At 37.5% G+C, this 22,356-nt stretch overlaps 1 protein-coding gene across 1 annotated transcript in view; it reads right to left on the bottom strand.

Annotated features, from left to right (window-relative positions):
• Positions 1-19,804: 19,804 nt before the first annotated feature.
• WDR36 (WD repeat domain 36) overlaps positions 19,805-22,356 on the bottom strand; it is a 32,550-nt gene continuing 29,998 nt past the window's right edge. Inside the window, exons 22-23 of the mRNA XM_066988074.1 lie at positions 22,083-22,270; positions 19,805-20,429 (exon numbers count right to left, since the gene is read on the bottom strand). Coding sequence (XP_066844175.1) covers positions 20,280-20,429; positions 22,083-22,270 — 338 coding nt within the window. The 3' untranslated portion in view covers positions 19,805-20,279. The remainder of the gene's footprint in view (positions 20,430-22,082; positions 22,271-22,356) is intronic.

Here is a 22,356-nt window from a genome sequence, read left to right as displayed (position 1 = left end):
GACCTCCCACCAGACCAGGTTGCCCAAAGCCCCATCCAGCCTGGCCTTGAACACTTCCAGGGATGGGGCATCCACAGCTTCTCTGGGCAGCCTGCTCCAGTGCCTCACCACCTTCTGAGTGAAGAATTTTTTCCTTATAGCTAACCTAAACCTACCCTTTCTCATTGCCCCTTGTCCTATCACCACACTCCCTGACAAAGAATCCCTCCCCATCTTTCCTGTAGGTCCCCTTTATGTACTAGAAGGTGCTATAAGGTCTCCCTGGAGCCTTCTCTTCTCCAGGCTGAACAACCCCAGCTCTCTCAGCCTATATTCATAGGAGAGGTGCTCCAGCCCTTTGACCATCCTCATGGCCCTCCTCTGGACTTCTTCCAACAAGTTGATGCCTTTCTTAAGATGAGGGCCCCAGAGCTAAACACAGTACTACTACAAGTACTCCAGGTAGACATTGCTATTAATTTCTGTCTGACACAGTGTGACCAGAGATACACAGTAGATGAGCATCCTTGTTCCAGGAAGTACTATTTACAAGCTTATCTGCAGACGAGTGACAAGGAATGGATTAGGAAAATACAGTCTTGAGCTTGTATTGTCTCTACTAAGCATGATGCTGGTTTCATGTCAGTAGGAAGGCCTGCTTGAGATTACCTCCACTTTGTCCCCTCAGACACCTTTTACTTAAATGCTCAGCTCTTAACAGTTCTCATACAAAAGCTCTGGGGCTTCAAATTAAAGCTTTCCTCATTAAGATCACCCTTCTCCATATTATCGCTAGATTTGCCTACAACCATTCACTTTTGATTCCTGAAAATTTGCTGTGACTAATTTAACTCTTAGGGACAAGAAAAGGTTACTGTTAGGGAAAAGGAATCACAGCACATCATCTGCTATCTGATAAGCATCATGTGAAAGTTTTTAGCCTGTATTTATTACATTTCAAAAGTAATTACTGTAATTCAAGCAGGTACATAGGGATAGGTTTCATTAAGTTGCTGATGAATTGCAAGGTCTTGGCATTTTTCAGCATCTCAGCATTATTCAACACACTGATAGAAATGCACAGCTATATACCTATAGCACAGATAAATTCTGCAGTTTTCATTTAAAACAAAACAAAAACCAGGAGACTTTACTGGAACTAACTAGAAAATTTAGTTATAAGATCATGTGAGATTATACTCTCATAGAAGACATTACATCTTGTAAAACAAAAGATCTGAATAGCTCTAAGGCAAAAGAGAGCTTAATATGACCAAGTCACAGCAGTGTCATTTCTTCTTTAGAAAATTATATACATGTTCTAACAAGTTGCACCAAATTGTGCTTTTCAGAGTAAAAGTGATGTTTTGTTTGTGCTTTTTTGAAAAGCGGCTACTGTTTCTTTCGTATACCTTCTTGTGTAGCTTAATTTTTTAAATGTGTCCCCCCTCATTTAATTACAGTATTGGAAACTAACAATGACAAACACATTGCCAGACTGAACAAATGTACAATGTTATTACTGTATTTGTCCCTCCAACTATTACTTTTTCTAACAAAGTTGAGCAGGGATTAAATGAAGAATTATAAACACACCTGGTAGAATTTCTACTGTAGCTCAGTGGATGTTGTGTATAAACACTGTATTTCAGAATCTGCACCTTCATGTCCCAGTATAACCACCAAAAGTCAAAAGCAAAAAGCAGAACAGTTTCATTACTTATGTGAACATTTTTTTTTCTTGTTTATTTCTCACTCAGCAGGTTTGCTACTATATATACCCTTATCATTGCTTAGATCCTTGATTTATGTAATGTTTCTAAGAGCCTTGGTAACATCGGAGTTGGACAAATCACTTTACAAGGAATCATAAATTCCTTTTGCTGCCATTAAAAATGTTAGGAACAAAATTAGGGACATTGTTTTCCTCCAAGCAGTATTTCTCACTTTTCTTCCTTTCTCTCTCTCTCTCTCTCTCTCTCCTCGAACACAATCAGTAAAATATTGAATATGGAATTCAATGAAGAACTTTCCACTAAATCAAAATGTTATGTTACAAATGAGTATATTATTCAAATGAATCTACTTTTTGCTTAGATTCATCGATGTTCAAAATTAAACATAAATAGTTAAATTGTGCTGGCCTTCATAGTAAAGCTGAGCTCACCCACAGACTAAAAACGATCCTTTAGCATTTATAAGAGTAAACAAATGATGTCTATGTAAAAAATCATGCATAATTCAAGTGCTGATCTGCACATGATTACTGTTTCTGTATATACAGCTTTTGTACTTAATAAATAAATAAATAAATAAAGCCTCCTGCTTCCACAGAGTTGCTTTGCAGAAAGGTAATATTAAAATTTTTAACTAGTGTTTAGAAACAAACATACCAAAGTATCAAGAGCACACCTGCTAGTCTTGCTGCACGTTTCTCAGTGTTTCTTGCCTTCTGTCTGATAGAGGCTTTCAATATTAGATTTTTATTGTCTGATTAAGCATTAGACAATTATTTATATGACTTAGTAATAGGTCAGATACTAATGTGGTTTGTTTGTTTTGTTTTTTCACCTGTTCAATGCCAATGAACTCTACACATTATGAGCACATTGTCAACAGTTTTATTCCAGTGTCAGAAGCTGTAAAACTGACTTTGAAGACAATCGTGTTTTTTTTCAATACCAGTTGAGAACTGACCTGTTTAATGCTCTATTGACCAGATAATAATGCCTTTCCCTACTTAAAATTTCCAGAAAATGAGCACTCCAGCAATGTAAAACTGCTTCTATTTTACCTGCAACTTTCACACTTCTGTAGGAGCTGCAGAACTGCTATGAAATGTCAACAGTTATGTAGATAAGCATCTTCACTCATTGAAGAAAGGAAATGTGGGTTATCTGAAGTGAACTGAAGAATCGTAGAGCTCATTATGTTTTGCTGACTGTATTTGGAAGGACGTACTTTCAGTATGAAATGAGAGGAAACAACAGAAAGAGTCTCTTCACTCTTGACTAGAGTGAAGACACTGTTGTGTGTGTTTTCTCCTTCTCTGAGACTAGCTCTGAAAGAGACTTCCTGGTTGGTCATCTGAATCCCACACTGACTTACTCAAGGCAACTTAAAATCACTGTTTGGGGATTTTGCAGTAAAATGCAAATTGCTTATTTCAAGCCATCAAATAAACACTTCGTTTGACTCAGTTCTGGTTATCTTTCTCAACAGATTTTTTATAAGAACAAAGTTATTTTAGAAGCAAAACATTTAGTTTAAAAAGTATCCACACAAAACACTTGATTATTTCCAGCATTTTTCTCATACAGAATTATTGACTGAGTTTAGCCCAAAGAGTACATTTAGTTTCTACCAAAGTTGTTTTTCTGTTAAGAAGCTGTTAGTTAAAAAATTCTGCAGTTCAATGAGAGACAAGCAGCAGCACAGAAAACAAAGAAATTTGTTCTCAGCAATGTAGAGCTTAAAAGACAGGAAAGTGAAGAAGAACCATCTGTTTGGTACACTTATCTTGGCTTTGGCTTTTTACTTCTATCAGAGTAAAGCAGCTTACCATGGCAAAACACAACATGCTTTTGGTTAGCACTTGCAGCCTTTTCCTTGGGTAATTCTTCCCTGTTGGGATGTCAGTAGAAAAACTGTCCAGCAGAAGAGAGACTATGAAAGCTTGAATTTGCTGTTGTGACATTCAAACAAATGGAAATAATAAAATATGAGATTCTTTGCTCTTAAAAGTCAACATTTAAATCATATCTTTCTCCTTGTACCACTCTTCAATAGCCGCACCTGGGACTTGATGATCCATCAGCGGGATAACTGTTTCCTGTGTAAAAAAATTGCATGAGAGAAACACTGTGGGGCAAATATCCCTGATGTATCTGCACAGAAATTGGGTCTGCCAGAGTAGACCCATCTCCACTTCTTTCAATCTCACTTCGGTGGGGTTATAAAGACACTTTACTGCTTATTGTACCACATTTATTATTTTCACAGGTGCAGAAAAGATGGAGGTATTAATGGCAATTAAAAGGAGAGTAAGATTTGTCCAAGTCTTTCTCACCATGTTCAGGTACAGTAACGAAGAGAGTATAATTGCAGGTATGACTATGCACAATGTCTTCTTCCTCTATCCTTAATGTATTGTGTGCAATTCTTTCAGTGAAAATGATTTCTTCTTTACCTGGCCTGAATTTTGACTGCATGTAAATGATGGGAATGAGGATTCTTAAAAACTAAAATTAAGTTTACTTGGAAGCCACGTAAAACACCCTGTCAGTAGAGAAGAGAAAGCTAGTCAAATAAAATACTGAAAATCAGTGTACTCCGGGCTTTACACTGATTTGCACAATTCTATATGGGACACTTTTCTAAAACCTCCAACCTTAAGTCTGACCTCCTTCTATCTAACTTACTAAAACAGAAATTTCTGTTTTTCTGAAATTTCTGTGATGTGTGTAAAATGTTTAAGTCTAAGCAGTAAAGCGAGGTCCAAAGAATAACAGATTGCTAAGATACATAAAAAGGTCTCTATTCTAAACATATCTATTCTCATAAGCAAGTTTAGGACACAGCTTTAAAAGTGCACATTGTGTTTATATATACATATATTTTTTAAAGAATCTAATCTTCTCCTTGTACTGTTAGATTGGTAAATACTCAGCAATTCAGTTAATAAACATAGTATTTTTACAGAGCAATCTGACAGTTTATATACCTGAAATGGCACTTTTCTGTAGAACTCTAGTATTGCTATTATATCTTTGCAAAAACTGACAACTTCAGTCCAAACTTTGTTCTCAATTTAAAAAGAAAATAAAAACAAAAAGGAGAGGAGAGGAGAGGAGCGGAGAGGAGAGCAGTGGAGACTGAGGTAATATCTTCATTTAAAATAAATATTTTTCCTCTAGAATTCTAGTCAGCAAGACATAAATATTTTTAAATATAAAAGTTGTATCACTGACACTAAACTATTAATAGATTTTCAGAGTTAAAACCCTTTTTTTCTAACTGAATCTAAGAATCACTCCCTCAGCAAAAAGTATTTTTTCTACTTTACTGAATCCGGAAAGAAATAGTAGTAACATCAGAAAGCAAAAAGAGAGAGACAGAACCAAGTTTTGATAGCCAGACTAACAATACAGAACAGAACTGAGATAAAGAATGCTTCATAGACACCCTATTTGATGTGTGCTTGTGACAAATTAGAGGCAGACATGCAGCTAAGAGGTTGAATGTGTGGTCCCACTCACATCAGTGGAATTTTTGTTGCAATAGACTCACGGTAGAATTGCACTTATATATGGTATCCACACAAACCATGCATCGTTTCATAAATACAGGTGACACGAGCAGCTCTTGCCACCAAGCCTACCTGCTTTCAGTTTGGTCAGACAGCACAAAAGACTGTACTGATCTGCTGAAATGACATTTTGGATGAGTTTGGATCATGACCCATTACATGGTACTCTGTGTGCCCCTGCACTACCATCACATCCCCTCCCCTCTAGTCACTGGTGACCACAACATGATCCATTCTTTTCAGAAATGATTCTTTAAAGTTCCTAATGCAGGAACAGGAAGTCAGATGCTTCAATTGCTTCCAGTTGATTATAGGTGCCTAACTAGCATGTACCACACCGAGAACAAGGCGGGTTCCCTTTTAATGTTCCAGTCCACTACATACTAATCCTAGAAAACAGGCTGTCTTTCTAAGATTTAACAACTTTATTTTGCAAGACATAAATAACGGACTTCAACTCATGTCATTGATTTTAGTGAAACTTAAGCACGTATATATGTCTTGCTGAACAAAATCAGAGACTCATTGGTGAATCATTGGATCGGTGAATACAAACTTAAGTCCTGGCACCCAGTGCAACCAATAGCAAAATTCGGATGTTAGAAGAACAGATTTAGCTCCATGCCACTGGATTATATAGCCTCCCTCATTAGCTTCCTAAAAATGCAGATTCTTTATAACAGAAGCTACACAAACTGCAAACTTTTGTAGCAAACTACAGGAAATGCTACCCATAAGTAGTCTCTGTCAAATTTTCTTAGGTAAAAAGGTGGGCAAAAGATCAAATATGCATACATTTAAAACAAACAACCAGACACCAAGGAAAAAAAAAGTCCCTCTGCCTAAGGCACCTATACATATTACAGTGTCCTGCCACAATCATGTATGTATACTTAATTCTTAAACACGTTGATTTTAAATGGAAGCAATGCAGCCCCTAAACAGGAAAGCAGGAAAGCAGCAGCAGGAGCTCATATAAATTTCAGCAAAGACTTCAGGGGTTGTCTCTTCAACTTATTAGACTTTTGCTGGATAGGTATTCTCCGCTATAAGATTTAATTACTTTGCAGTAGTCTAATAAATAGAAATACATCTGTGAGCAATCATGCGTAGTTCACATACCTGAAGTACAGGCAGGTTCAATCTTTCCATGAAAAGAATAACCCGCTGACAAATAGCAAACTGCCTGTGAAGCTAGGTTGTTTTATTGAATATATTGAAATATATTGAATATATTGAAATATTGAATATAATGAAATATTGAAAAAGGGGAGTCCTGGGCAATGGTGCCAAATATAGTGCGGTGCCTTCAGCACATCGACACAAAGCAATTATTTTCCTTTGCAGGCAGATGTTGCAGTGATGTGGCATACTGTGTGAGCCACTCCAGCTGCATTTTAATTTAGAAGGCAATGGACTAAATGGTTACAAAGTGAAAACTGGCTGAAGAGGAAGGAGTTACAGATAATTGTAATTGAAGGAAAACCAGTTCTAGTTGCTGCCCTTGCTCCTCCTGCATCAGAAGGGGGGCAATGCAGCTCAGAAAGACAAGCGCAGTGTGACTGGCCCGGCACACCAACCTGCTGGAGGGGCTGACCAGCATGCCTGCCTTGACACAGGAACGAAAAGGGGCCAAATGCCAGCTGGGAAGGAAGGGCAGCCAAGCGGCAGGAGGTTCGGGTGATGGGAAGGAGGACTTCTTCCACGCGGAGCATGGAGGCTGGAGCTGAAGACTGGCCCTAGGGCTGCTGCCAAGCTCTGCAGGGCAGGGACAGGGAGATCAGCTCATTGGGGACCTCCCTTTGAGGGGAAAAAAAAAAAAAGGCAACTACCACAGACCAAATCTCTACACCCCTGCTGCTCTCTTCCTGGGCCTCTCTGACTTTGGCAATTTCCAGAGGCTGCTCCAGGTTCCCCACCTCCCTTGCCCCCGTTTCCTCTTTCTTAAACTGCCTAGAGTATATCCAAGAATTTTACAATCTGAATGCAACCTTTTACATGAAAGCAGAAGGATACTAAAGAATGTGTGCGAGTTACAAAATTATCTTCAAGTGTTATCTCATTTTCTCATTAAATGTTAGGTCAAAAATAGCTGTTGCGTGCTGGCAGTGTAGCGAGGGTACCACCAGTTAAATTCTATCAACATGCTCTTTTTTTTTTTTCTCTCCCCTTTCTGGAACTTCCTGTTCAATTTATCCCACAAGGTTTATCACTAAAATCTTGCTATCTTCAGAGTATTTAGATTTTTGTATCTCAAACCTGCTTAACTCCTAGAAAACTTCAACACCTGCATTTAGTGCATGCATCATTGCTATCATAGATAGAACAGATACACCTTTCGTAACAGTGTTAGCTGGCAGGGAGTTTTGTTCCCAACAGGGGTCAAATAATTAACCATGTGACATATACAAACAATATTTAAGAGCTTGAGGTATGGTGAAAATGTTTTCTGTCTTAAAAAAGGAAAACACATAAACCAGAATGAGTTAATATGGTTGGAAATCTTTTTAGCTGGTTAGGTTCCCTTTGTTTGGGATGCAAAGATTTTATATGGGTGCAGCTCTCCCCCAATTAAAAAACAAATCCTAGACAACTTTTATCTATGACTATATAACAAGAAGCAGCTAACACATTGCAGACAGCACACAAAGCATTATTAAAAATCCATACCCATCATTGACTATGGGTACACATATTGACTATGGGTGACATATGACTTTACAAAAGTAAAGAAAAAAATATCTTTGTAGTTGCAAATGATATTTAGGGAAGAAAAATGAAAATGGTGTTATTTTGAAATTAAGAATGTGGGGAAAAAGAAAGAAGGAATTTAATATTTGTTTTATAAATCTTAAGTGCTTTATAAATCTCAGGAGCTTTCACTCAGGAGATGCATCCACCTCTTCTCTGTCTGTCACTTCCATGTCACATATAGAAATGAACAGCATTCCTCCTATTGACTTGGTTTAGGTATCCAAAGAGGAAGTGAGCTGTTAAGACCACATATTCTGTTCAAGAGCTATAGACTTCCTTCTGCTATTGCTACCAATATGTCACTTTTTACCATCACCCTCATGAGTGAGTAGTTTTTGTGCATTCACTATCACACATGGTGCCTGACCTCCCATTCCACTATAGGCTACTTCAAACATTCCTTTTCTGATGCAGTCAGTAGCTCAGCAACAGTGAAGTCATTAGCTTTTGCAAGGTAATCCATTCCTTTTACATAGCTAGAAAAGGCCACAAAAATATCAGTCTTAAATAATAATGATGCTTACAACAGTGGAAGAATGTCTGGACTTTTTTTAAGCCTAAGAAGTTGGTCCTGAACAGACTGGCCACACCTCCACAAAGTGAGTCACTTTGGCCCCTGAGGCTCTCCTGGACTGGATGAACCAAAGGTGGGAAAGCTGCACAGTGATTCAGTGCTGTGGCAAACATACAACGAGAACTTGTCTGAACCATCAGAAGTTCCAGGTGTGAAGGGGAAATGGGTACGGTGAGAGCAAGCTATTATTGTATGGCCAAGGAACTTCAGGGCGGGTGTGGACGCTGGAGAGCTACCCACCACCTTGTGTGTCAAGAGGAAGGAATGGAGCTTGTGGCAGTCATTTTGGCAGCTGGCTTAGGAACTGGGTGCAACTTTTAATATCTGATTTCTACCGACCAAAACACTTTCAGTCCAGCCTTAATTGCAGATACTTTCTTTCAACACTGCCAACACATCTGCCTGCCATATGGATTACAAGTGCGACCCCGATATTCCTGGCCACAAAGCAGGCTGTGTCTAAGTCTTGCAGATTCCTCTCAGTATTTTTTAATATATTTTTTCCCACCTATCCACATAACTAAAACTATTCATATCTCAATGAGTTCAAGTTCTGATCCTGGACTTTAACATCTGCGATTTAGCCTTACACAAAATGGTGCTGATAAAATAATTTGCCTCCCAAACTGTTGTTTTGTTTATGTGACTCCTCTAGTTCAAATCAAAAAATGACTTGTTTGTGCCTCTGAGTCCCTTCACAGCCCATGCCCACAACCCTCACACTCTTACCATTACAAGACAACTCCCCCATTCAGTAGACCTTCGTTCCCTTGTTACATCTGTGCAGAATTTCAATATTCTTTCATGTTCTGCCCACATGCTTGGGATGGCAGCCTTGCAGCCACCTGCTATCACACATCTTTAGTTTACCCTACCAAGAGATAATTTCACTGTCCATAATGCAAAGGGTTGAACATAAAATAGTTCAAGAATTTTAATACACCTAAATTTGACATTTATGATCAAAAGCCGCCAATATAAATTTATAGCAAATCATATGTTTCTCTGGTTTGAGTCGGGTCCAGCGACGTTTCTACCAGTTCCTGTAACAGAAATTCCTGGCAAATGTTTTTCTCCACAACACACTCAATCTGAAACGATCTAGGTTATTGGGAAAGAACCTTGGAAAGCATCCAAATTACTTAATCATTCTGACTATTATGAGAGGCCAACTACTGGAAGGATTTTGTGAAAGCTAAATGCAACTGCTCTAGGAAGACATGTAGAAGCACAATACGATACCCTGGCACAGAACAGACCACAGCCTTTAGGTGCCAGAGTATTACTTGCATATTGAGCACGATGTTCCCTTCTAGAGTGTCACTTTGTTTTGCTTATTTCTTGAAAATTTCCCTTGAATTCCTGGTAACAGTAACACACTGAGTGTTGCTTCACTAATGAAAGAACTAAAGAATACAATACTGATTTATTTATAGTCGCTGAGAGATGGTGACAGACCTGAGAACAGAGCTTACAATTTTCTGTTCTAGTTTTGCATGCAACACAAGAAAATGCTGCTTTTTCTACAATCTCAGTCTTAACAGCAAGTTTTTACTTTCTTGCAACATTGCTCCTTATTGTGATCCCTGCTTAGTATATTTGTCTTTACTAAAGTGGAACTCATCATGGCAATTAGAAAGACTTTAGGCAGCTTAAACCCCTAAACAAACAAAAAGATCAGACGAGCAGTCTGAAGTCCTACTGAGAACAAGCACCCTTAATGGGAACAAATACATGACATACTCCATAATTTCCATTAGCTCTGGATCAGCACAGAAACCAGCATAATAAATGTCATATTTAATTTATCAATTAGCAGCATTTACTTCACAGAACCTGAACATTAACATTCAATATGCTTTTTATAATTTTTTACAGAGTCCCAGAGAAGTTACTGCGCTCTCAGATACTGTGAGTGATGTCATTAAAATAAGATAAACATTTAAATATATATGTAGAAGAGAGAACACAATAAACTACTCATATTCTCAGTGATATTTCCACCTGTTTAAGTGTTAAACACCGGGTCATACATGCACATGAGATAACAGTCCATGGCTAAGCATGCTTCACCAGCTGCCAGCTAACTCTTCAATGTGAAAGAGAGCAAAGAGTACTTGGATCATCACAACCCCTACCCAATATCTGCTTTGGTCAGATTTATCATAGACATTCTTACTATTACTTTCAAGTTTCACATTTTTTAGTTCAGCTTAAAGCAGAATTTATACAGTAGGTTAGATAAAATATGATCTTAATGACTTGACATTTCCCGTAAGTTATTTTCATAAATAATCTTTTTTTCATCACAGCACAGAAGAACTTTGCCCAAGAAAACCTCCTACCACGTGTGCATTCCTGAGGCATTTGTACAACTAATTAGTTAGTTACTGATTGTTTTTGTACCTATCCTGAAGCCTACCAAGTTTGGAGCTCCATGTGGTGCCTCACTACAGCTTAGGAGTTGCAAAGAAGTCTGATGTGGTGTTTTTGATGCCATGTGGTACATGTATGATTGAAGCTACATGCAACTAAACCAGAAACTTGGAGAAAATAGTAGGCCACTTTAATAAGGTATTGCACTGGTATTACACTAGTAGCTCCACAGATAACGAAAAGCCTGAACGAATAGTCAGATATATGACAAAAACCTGTTATCTAGTCTTTCTGTTGCACCCCCATGTATATTTACAACCCTTCATTGTATAAACGTCAGGGATAGGACTTGGGTGCTCTGAAGCAAATATCAGGGCAATTTAAAATTTTACTACCATATAGATGTATAGCTGTATACACATATACCATACTTCTGCCTTATAGAACAGGAAGCGAAGTAAATGCAAAGCTTGTGCTTCATGATCAGTTCTTTGACCTCATTGTTCTATTGCAGACATCCTTTGATTATATCAAAAACGAGTGAAATGGCTGAGGGAAAAGGACATATTCTTTACTATCACTTTGGCTATCCAGATAGTAGTCTTCACAGGCGAAATGTAAAAAGAGAGGGGATAGCTTTTAAAAACATGAGGCTAGTTTTGTCAGAATTAACATGAATACACAATGGCTCAAATGACCAAAGTGTTCTAAATTCATGGAACAATTCCTCAACTATTTCGTTTCTGGGTAGAATCAAACCCAGAAGTTGCTATCTACTCACCTGTGAATATGAACTCTGTTACACCAAATGATCTTACTAGAAGCCAGATTTAATGATTTAATATTCTTTTATTCTTGTTAGAAACAAATTGGCTTGAATTAAAGTACAATGAAGCTGTAAGCATTTGACTGTGCGGGTAACTTACTTTGCATAATGATGACATATTACTTTATTTTCCTTGTAAACCTAGAAGTGCTATTTGGAGCTAATACAGGTGTGCGCAGAAGGCTTCTGCCAGAGATGGAGATGATAGGCTAAACTACTAGAACTCCTAGGTAATGCTTGAGCGGTGATCTCTGCAAAAACACGATTGGTCAGATCTCAAAACAGGAGACTGCAACATGGAAACTTAAAGCTGGCGTTTGCTCATATCCAGCTTATCATCAGTACATAAAGCTTGATCATCTTTGCACCTTCTGTCTTAAAAAGACTGGGCACAGAGGAAAAGTGAACTGAGTGGCAGGGCAAGAGGCCAAGAGCTGGAATTCCTCTGTAACGTTTCCAGTCATTCTGCTGACTTATTAGCAGGCATTCAGCAAGAAACAATGGATTCATCAAGATTACATGATGAAGAAAGTAAAAGACAGCAAGCTAGCACCAAACTACTGATGCGTGGAAGCCGTAAGTGTCAACCCCATTTAATTGTACAACTCCCTGATCTCTAGGCAACACTCTTACATGACAACATACAGCTATTTCTACATGGTACCATATTACACTGTCCATTTTCCTACATGTAACTCAGTTCTGATAAAACTTACCTACATTTGTGGGTCACTGTCAAGCTAAATTTGTGGGTCACTGTCAAGCAAAGTGCTTTAAATTGTAGGATGAAAGGACCTCCCATTCAGCAAGTGGAAATTATTACCAACATTAAGAAATGAGTGGGTGCTTCTTAGACTGAGAATTAGCTCTTCATAAGGTGGTTGCTAACAAAGCAACAATGGAAAAGAAGCAAATGCCTTTCAAGTTAGTCTCTAACACGAACAGAAGCAGACTGTGACAAAGGATAATTGTTACAATTTGAATGCTAGAGTGAGAATTAAAGAGATTAATGGAACAAATAAGATTTTTCCTTTATTTTAGTACTATCTGAAGAACAATCCCATCATTTTAGAAAGACACCCTCCCTTTCAGTGAAAAGAGCAAGACATAACTAGCAATCTAAAGGGAGAATCTTGTTTAGAAATATGGAATGCAGATTAGAAAAGGCTGAACTGACCAGATGTGCCTACAGTGTTATATTCAGGCCTGAAAATTTCTGTAAATGGAAACAGTAGTGTGAATACCGTAAGAACAATTTCACCAAAACTGAGACAGGATTGGAAGAAATAATTTGAAATTTCATCAGTCAATGCTAGGAAACCTTTGTTTTTCTGGTTTGGGGAGGATCACAGTATGGTTAAGAAAGAAGATGATTTTGACAGTGTCTTTTGGGAAAAAAAAAAAGTAAAAGCTGATTGGAAGAGAAATGAAGGAAAATTATACAATTCTCTTAGGCACAAAATGTTGTATTTTATTAGATTTTAAATCTGTTTTCACTTATCTTTTCCTACTTGTACTTATTTCTGATACCTAGTTAGTTTAATACTTATGAAAGACACAAAGCTTATTATGAAAAAGTAATTTTCTTTCCTGTTTTTTTTACAGCAGACTGTATTGTAGCATAGAAGCCTTTCTCTTGTCAGTGGTTACAGATTCACTGTATATATCTCTGATGAACAGGAATCTGTTATCTTAATTGATAGTTCACTTAGGGCTGTCAGTTATTAAAAGCACAGAGCTAACACAGCTTAATATTTACCTAGATCACAGCATTCCTTTTAGGTCTGTAACAGGTACTTCAAACAGTAATTAAATCAGGAAAACAACAAATCTGGAGTAACAAACAGAGCTGTACTACAGATGGGCTGGTGTAACCACTTCCTTGTTGGTTGAACCCAGAATACTCTACCAGCAAGGTTTGGGTTTGTTTCCTTCTCTACTGCCAGTGCTCAGCTGAACATAGACATTCCAATTCCAAAATAGCAGCCTACATCTCTCACTAATTATTTCAAATGAAGTTAGATTCATTTCTGAACCATTTTCATCCGATGGCCAAAGTCACTGCAACATGTGAAACCAGAAAATTTTCTAAATCCTTTGTTTCACATTAGGCTGACCAGGCTTATCTAGGAGCTCATGACACATGGTTGAATTGCATATCAACCAACAAGGCCATGAAGTTGATACATAAGCTGAGAAAATGTGTATCTGAGCTGTGCTGTGGTTCTGTTTGAAAATTCCTTTAAATATGAAAGCAAAGGGCATGTGACAGAACAGCACCTCCCCAGTCTCAGTGAAATAGTCTTATACATGTATGATGTAACCAAGATTTATTCTAAAGCTATCAGGCGCTGGGCTCAGTTAAGAAATATTCTCATATGCCTAGACCAAAGAACAGAGAATCTAACATGGTTAAGTTTTCATTGACATGTAGTATTTTCAGTATATTCATCCCTTAGAGTTAAAGGTTACTTCATTGTTTTACTTCTAACATTTCATCCATTTTTCTTTTCATATCAACTGTTCAGTATTGTCTTCCTTTATAAGGTAGATTAACATAATCAAATATTTGTAAAGTAGGTTAACAAATTTTCCAGGCTCATAAAAATGGATATTCTAGTGAAAAAAATAAATTTGACATCTTACATTACGCTTCTGTTTTGTAGAGTCAATCTGTTCAGGTCTTAACAATCCTTGGAAACATTTAGAGTATCTCACCAATAGGTTTCTGTTGGCAAAAAAAAAATACATTTTGAAAAATTTCCACATAATTTTTATGAAGTAAATGCTTCAAAAATATCTTTATAATTGCCCACTACATCATTTTTTTCCTGTCACCTTTTAAGATCTTGACATTGGCAACCGCAGTAGACAGGCACAAATCCCAATTTATATAAAAACAGCTACAGTTCCGTGACAGACTGAATTCTAGCTTTGGCTCCCCTCTTTACCAGGAAATCATTCCCACCTGGTCCCCTAAGGACAGCCACGAGGCATCTTGCAACTTGCGTGCAACAAAGAAATGTTGTCAAGCAGGCGATACCCTCAGTGTTTAACATTAGCCACCTGGAGCCACTTTTGGATTCTGGGACCCTGTACTAGCAGACTTGCCCATGCAAGCTATGCAAGGCCTAAAGACAAAATCTGGCAGCCACCTTGCAGTGAGGAAAGGAGGGCTCCTACAGCTCAACCACAATGCTCCCACTATTAGCCAAGGAACAGGAGGAAAATATGGATGCCCATCTCTACCCACCACATGCTTTCAATAAACAGCCCCTTGCTTCCCTGCAGGATTTACCATTTACTTCACTCTCTCCTGTTTCTTCAGTGTAGAAAGAACAGTCCCTGTGTTCCTCTCTTCCAAGCAGTTTTTTTGTCATAACTCCTTCTGCTATGGTATTTAGGTTATCTGCTCTGCTGCTGTCAGATGACTGGGAGATGCTGCAAAGCGGATCACTGGAAAGGACACCCTCTCCTGGGCCAAGTACCACTATACCAGGGTGCAACCTCCTCCTGAGTGCTGACGATGGTTCTCACTTCTGACTACGCAGGTTCTTTACAGTGCCTTGGGCTTTTTCCTTGCTAAGGAGAGAGATTTAATTGCAGTAAACCCCCAGTTCCTGAAAAGAGATCTCAGTCTGTTTCTTTTACTAATTTGAGATTCCTACTGTCTCCAAGCCTAAGCAGCAGTCTTGCTCAGGAAATACATTCCCCCACACAGTACTTTTTCCCCTAAGACAGCAGCACTCTGTCTCTTTCTCAGCTGGTTACATGCTATTACAGCCGCTCTTAACAGGGTTGCTGGATCTCTCAAGGTATGTCTTTCCCAGACCTCATACACTGGGAAACAGGTCTTTGCTCAAGCAGAAGCTATGTTACCAAATGGCAATGAAACACTCAAGCTGTAGAGGCTATTAAAAAACAAAGAAAGGTCTGCAGTTGCAGCAGGGGATATAATCTGGTGGTAATTCATGACAATGAAACTTCTAGGGGTAAAAGGCAAGAGCCCGTAAAACTGTCAAATGTATTGTGGCACCCACCAATTTTAGAACCATTTTTCTTATCAGACGTTCACTTGAAATACTTTCAAATTGTTTGGCAGTCTAATTCTTCTATGCCTCATTGCAAATCTCTCAAATGCCAGTAGCATTATCCAACATTGCTGCATCTTAATTTATTGAGCTTCTTTGCTATGGGATATTTAACAAAATAATGCTTTAGTCATAATTAGAACATGACTAAATTAATTTCTTTAATGCTGATTATACTGAGTTACTGCACAAGCAATTCAACTCTATCCTGCAGAACCTCTATCACCCATATGCCAGCTAACAGCATAAAAGGTACATGGCACAGAATGCAGTGAGCAAGTACTAAAATTTGCAAAATCTTCAGTGACAGCATACCTATTGACTAGAATGCTACCAATTTGCAATGTTTAATAACAGAATACTAAGCAATTAACTGCTGTTCTACTTGCACTGAATTTTATTATTAAATTCACAGCTCTTCCTTTGTACATCTAACCAGCCATTTGATCCTAAAAAGCAAGCAGCTTGGTCAAGCATGATTCTGCCTTGTGAATCTCCTCTGTCTGTTCTTCATCATCTTGTCCTTGGTGTATCTGGAGATGGACTCCAAAAACACACACAGCACTTGCTTCATGATTGTTTTGGAGACTAAATTAAGCTTGGTCAACCTATAGTTCCCCACATCCTCCACTTTTCTTGACTAGCATACACTTAACACTAGTATCCTACATGTCTCATGGAGTCAGCTCATCAGTTCTCTAACCCGCTGGATAGTAAGAGCAATAGTATGCACCTCCACTTAGTCACACAGACTTCTGTGAACCAGCAGTGCACACATCAGTGAGGAAAATTCTTCCAGAGACTGGCACTAACAAGCAAAGCTGCATGATGTGCTCCACAGCATCAGGGAACTCACTCATCCTCCTGGGAAGCATGTAAAACCCCAGTAAAAAGGAGCTTAGCATTCTGACCTTCATTTCTCTTTCCATAATTTATCACTGTTTCACAAACAGAAAAGCACAGGTACTAAGGACACATAAAGATTACAGTTTATTCTCCTCTAACACACACTGCAAACCCATTAAAAAAGTCAAGCAGACTCCTTGCACTGACATAAGGTAAGGCTCTGATTGGATTCCTCATCTCTAAAAAGGGAAATGATTTTTAAAAACAAATCATATTTCATCAGATAATTCTTAATAAGCACTATTTTTACAAGAGGCATTGTGCTTAAAAGGCTGATGGGCTAACACTTGGTAACCAGAAAACATCTGCTGATGTCAGCGTTCAGAAGGAAAAGCTACTTACATTTTGGTGATCTTTAATCAATGCTAAACTCCTTCAGCACAGCTCACCACCAGATTTCAACATGCCAACAAATACTTTGGCTTTTCTACTTCACAGAACGCAAATTAGCATTTTCCACACTCTGGGACACCACCACTTGTGTTACAATAATCTGCAGACTTGTGGCCTTTCCTAATATTCTTTTGAAGAAAGAGTTAACAAATTTGAAATACACTGTGCTCAAATGCTTCAAGTCAGTGTCTGTGCTGGCCACAGAACAACATGTTAATATTTGCATCAATTAATTTTCACATTTCCACATTTTTCCTCATAATACCTCCATTTTTGCTTGAAAGAAAAAAGAAAGTAAAGATTTTGAAAAAAAGAAAAGTGAAGATTATGACTCAGAGAAAAGCAATCTTCACTGTTTGGAGTTAGAATCCAGCAACAAGTTCAGGGAATGAGGTCTAACTAACTGTAGTCTGGCGTCAACACCTCCATGAGTACCAAACAGTCTTGAAATCACAACAGTTAGACTTGGAGTAACTTCTGAGATCGAACTTGACAAGGTTGCTGCACACAGGAGTTGGTGGGTGGAACAGCCATCATGAAAAACTGAAAAAGCAAACCATGGTGAAAATGGAGACTAGAATCAGCTTATAGAAGAAAAGTCAAACACTGCTGAAATAGCAGTCATGAGTAGGAATGTTGAAAAAAAAATGAATAAAGGATGTTGGGTATGACAAACAGCTAAAGAGTATTTTCTGTAAGAAATGACTGAAGTGTTTAAGTTAGACTTAAAATTCATCCGTGTATGACATAAACTGTATTAACACATCTGATGAGATCATCCAGACTGCAAATGTTATGTCAGCAGTGCTGAGTTTGCTGGTTCTGCTTTCAGAAGAATGGCCTGTTTGGCAAAAAAAAAAAAAAGTGTTTTCTCTTCCCTGACTCCTTCAGGTAGTCCAACAAAAACAAAACAAACAAACCCACACGTTACGTCTCCCTATAAATCTTAAAAGTTTTGGACACAGATCTTGTACATACAGTTTTAAACGTGCTGAAACAAATGTATGTCAGTGAAAAAGAACGTGCAGACACAGTAAAATGAAATATAATTTCACAACTGCTTTATGGCTGACAGACAGTGAAGCACGTAGAGACTGGAGCACCATTAGTATTTCTCATATTAGTTCTGCAAGAACAAGGATGGACACACATTAGAAGGTAGCAGGTCAGGAGTATTCAAACAGAACTACATTATTTTCCTTTAGTATCTAATTAAACTGTAGGTCCCATTACAACAGGATATTATGGAGTATAACTAGGTTCTAAAAGAGATTAGATGAACTCGCAGAGAACAAACAGGTCTGTCACAGACGATTAAACACAATTGTTAGAACACAGCTGGGTCAGGAAGTATCCAAATAGCTCACCGCTGAAAGCTGGTGTAATGTGCTTGAAAAGGGACCACTTTTATACAGGACCTTTTATACAGGACCTGTTTGCATCTATTCCTTGTTCCAGCTGGAGACAGGACACTTGACAGAGCTTTACTCTTATCCAGGAGGAAAGTTTTTTCCGCTGTTCCTTCAGCCACTGAGGAAGATGTTTAACTACTGTACATCCTCCCTCCTTTGTATATTCTAACAGCTTGGTTCACATAAGTAACTTCAAAAAATTATTCTTTAAGGTCTCCTAAATCAAATAGTTAACAGCAGCACACCTATAAGCTCACAGGTTTACCATTACTTACTACCCTGAAATTTGAGGGATTTGGGTATGCCTCAGATCCATTCAAAAAAATTGGAAGTAACAGGTTCTTCAGAAGCGCATCATCAGACACCAATCATTCTATGTTAAAAAAAAAAAAGATTTTAAATTTTAGCAATATGCTTCATAAAAAAGCTCAGGTGTCCATCACTCCCTCTGACTCTGTATTTTCAACCCTAACTGGCTAAAATGCCAGTCTATAAAATTCCATATTAAATGTTGAAAAGAGAAATATGAGTTACGGTTAAGGAATTGTCAGAACAACGCAGAACAACTCCAAACTGCATTTACATGTTTGCAGATAATTTGTTCCAGGATGCATGACTAAAAAGATCCAAAATGGGATGGCATAAAAAAAATAATCACGTACATAGAAGAACGAAACTACATGATCATTTCAGTCAGATGGGTTCATGTCAAATGCAATGAATCCATCTTTCAAGTACTCTCATAAAAATTGCATGTTATACTATGTCTCTAAGCTGGAGCACATGAAATAACAGCAAGGGTCTTTATCAGTAGGCAGTATTCTTGAGCAGCAAAGTTCAAGATATCTCTCTCAGAAGTTCCCAAACTCTTCCCAAATACCATCATTTCAAACCTACATACCAATTCATAAAATCTGACTCATAAAATATTTCTCAAAAGTCTAAGCTTTTATTTCTGTAATTTTCAGTCTTAAGAAAATAATCCTAATTTCATCAGAAATTCAGCCTACAAAATTATACTAAGAAACTTGTTATTAAAAAAAAAAGGTTTTTTTTTGAACTTCCATTATTTGCAGTGCAGCTAGAAATCCCTGGTGTCAGAAGTAAGTGTCTGAAGCAAAACAGTGAACGTAGTTTGCCAACATGAGAAGAACTTTTACAAACTTTATACAAAAACCACTCTGATTTTAGAGGTATACAAATTTTTTTATTCCTCTGCTAACTTAAACCAACGTTAAGAATTTGTTAGTAATTCAGTTACTTTTTATTTTTGCATCGACAATACTGATTTACTAAGCACAATAGAAGTTTTGGTCTCCTGTACAGAAAATACACTCCCAGTTTTTATTTGTATTTCTTCTTTCTGATTTACATTTTTGGTCATGAAAACATAACTAGTTACCTTATCTACGGTCTTCCAACCGTTCGTTCATTGATAACAGAAACGAATGCAACACGCCTATTTAAGTGGCACATACTACTTTTTGCCTGAACTGAACAAAATATTCAGTTATGCATGTTCTAAAATACTTTGCCATAAACAGATGAATAAAATACAGCATCAGAATTCCCAGTATAATTCTTGTAATCCAGTATTTTTGGCAATAAGTTGTACTATTTTTCTGAGGGGATTTTTATATTGTCAAAACTCTTAAATAATTTACAGTAAAGCACTTTTCATGTATGTTAAGACACACAAACTCTGATTGAACAGAGTTCGCAAATGAATCCAGGTTTCTTCAAGTTGAGTTGACAATCTGGATACTTCTTGCAGTAGGCTTGGCTCTGATGAGACAATCTTAAGATGTAACTAAAAATAATAATAATAGAAAAAAAGCAGTTAGTGAAACATATACAGACGATCCACATTCAGAGTATCAGCTTCTTCATTCAATTGCAATACTGTGCTTTCAGGAAAGTCCTGAGTAAATGAAGGATACTTCTCCCTTTAACTCCTTCCATTTAATCCTGACTCTGTTTTGCTAGTCTTTCAGAAGCTATTTTCCACCCATATATGTATTAGGTGGCTAAGGCAGCAAAATATCTTAAATATTTTACTGCTTTACTAGTTGTACTGCTGCTGCTGAATCTATCTTAATCATACGCTTCCATAGAGAGTAACTTCCTACTCTTTCCAAAACCTGCATCACAAATTAATTTTCAGGCTAGAAAGATGAAACAGATGCCCTGAGATCAACCAGAATTACTATTTTAATTATCGGTGTTGCATAATTCAAGAAGAATGCTGTTGGAGTATTCTACTGATATGGGGAGATGGTATCTTTCTTTATATAATAAAATAGTAATCTTGGTAAAGCAAAAAGAGAAGCTGTATTTCAATCCTGTAGAAAGCCAGTATATTATTTACCATATTATTAATGGATGGAATAGTTATTTTCCCAACTACAGCATAAATCTAGAAGTCTCGCTAAGCTCAGAGCTGTTTTCTGTCCAATCCACAGCAAAAGATATTGGCGTGCACATAACTCAGGGTGAATTTATATTATTCTGCTATAGTTCACATTGGGAGTACGTTTGTAAGGCCCATAGCTGTCCCTAACACATGCACTGAATTTCTTTAATACAAAACTGAACAGAAAGATGAATTCTACCACCTACTCAACTATTAATTATATCCAGTCCATGGAACAAGACCAATAGTAAACAGACTAGTAACAAACAGGCATAAAATTCATCATCATTACCTCATCCCAAAGTGTTTTACTCTACAGACCTACTCCTATTGATCTGCACTACTTGTTCTTGTGGAGAAAGCCCCATGCATTCCATTTAAACCCAACGGAAAAAAAAGACCAAGAATAAACTCCTATTTGTCTGGCATAAAATCAATCCCTGCACTAATTCTGCTGAGATATTCTCAGTTAAATAACATCATATGTCTGAATGTTCATAACAACTCTCCTAAACTGAAAGTAATTGCTTTCGCACAATTTCATACAGCAGAGTATCAGAAAGGTTTAAATCTTCTACAGAACCACTTTAAGAGTAACTGCTGTTGCATTTTATCACAATAACTTTCTAATTTCCACACATCTACAATTAACTTTATTAGTTCTATGAAGCTTAACAGTTAACAGAAGAATGGCAGTCCATTGACATGCAAAGCCATCGTGCTTCGAGTTACTTAAAATATAACAAATCTTAATTTACCAGCTAACAACCATTAACAAGTTAGTTATGTTACAAATAATAAAACAATCCTAAGTAACAAATACAGTTATTTATGGCACAGTCCTCTTCATTATACTTATTTACTTGACTGTGACCTGATGAACTGTCAAATTATCCAATGCACTCTCCAAGTCATCTGTAAACCATCCCAAACAGAAATCATTTAAGGTAATTCTTTCAAGCAGACATTTTGCACAGCTTTTACATTGTTTTATGGGACAGTGACCACTTTATACAGGACTAAAATCAAATTTTAAAAGAACATGTTTACCTTTAAAAATAGCGCAAGGTATGCTTGAGCAAGTTCAAAGTTATACTTCTTGTTCAGCATCATCCCAATCATTCTCAAAAAGCTTAGCATCACCTCCACAGAGCCACCACCTTCCGGGGCCAAACTCCTTAGTTCTATCTCAATATTAGATGGTCCCAAGTCTTTCAGCATGTTAAGTGGAGCTGCATCTGTTTTAAAGCATCAAGCAATACATTACCAGTAATAAAAGTGTATAACAGATTCTTTGAAATCTGTCACGTGCACTTCAAAATTT

Source organism: Anser cygnoides, chromosome Z (assembly GCF_040182565.1).
Source record: "Anser cygnoides isolate HZ-2024a breed goose chromosome Z, Taihu_goose_T2T_genome, whole genome shotgun sequence".
Taxonomy (NCBI): Eukaryota; Metazoa; Chordata; class Aves; order Anseriformes; family Anatidae; genus Anser; species Anser cygnoides.
This window is presented reverse-complemented; position numbering and strand designations above follow the sequence as displayed.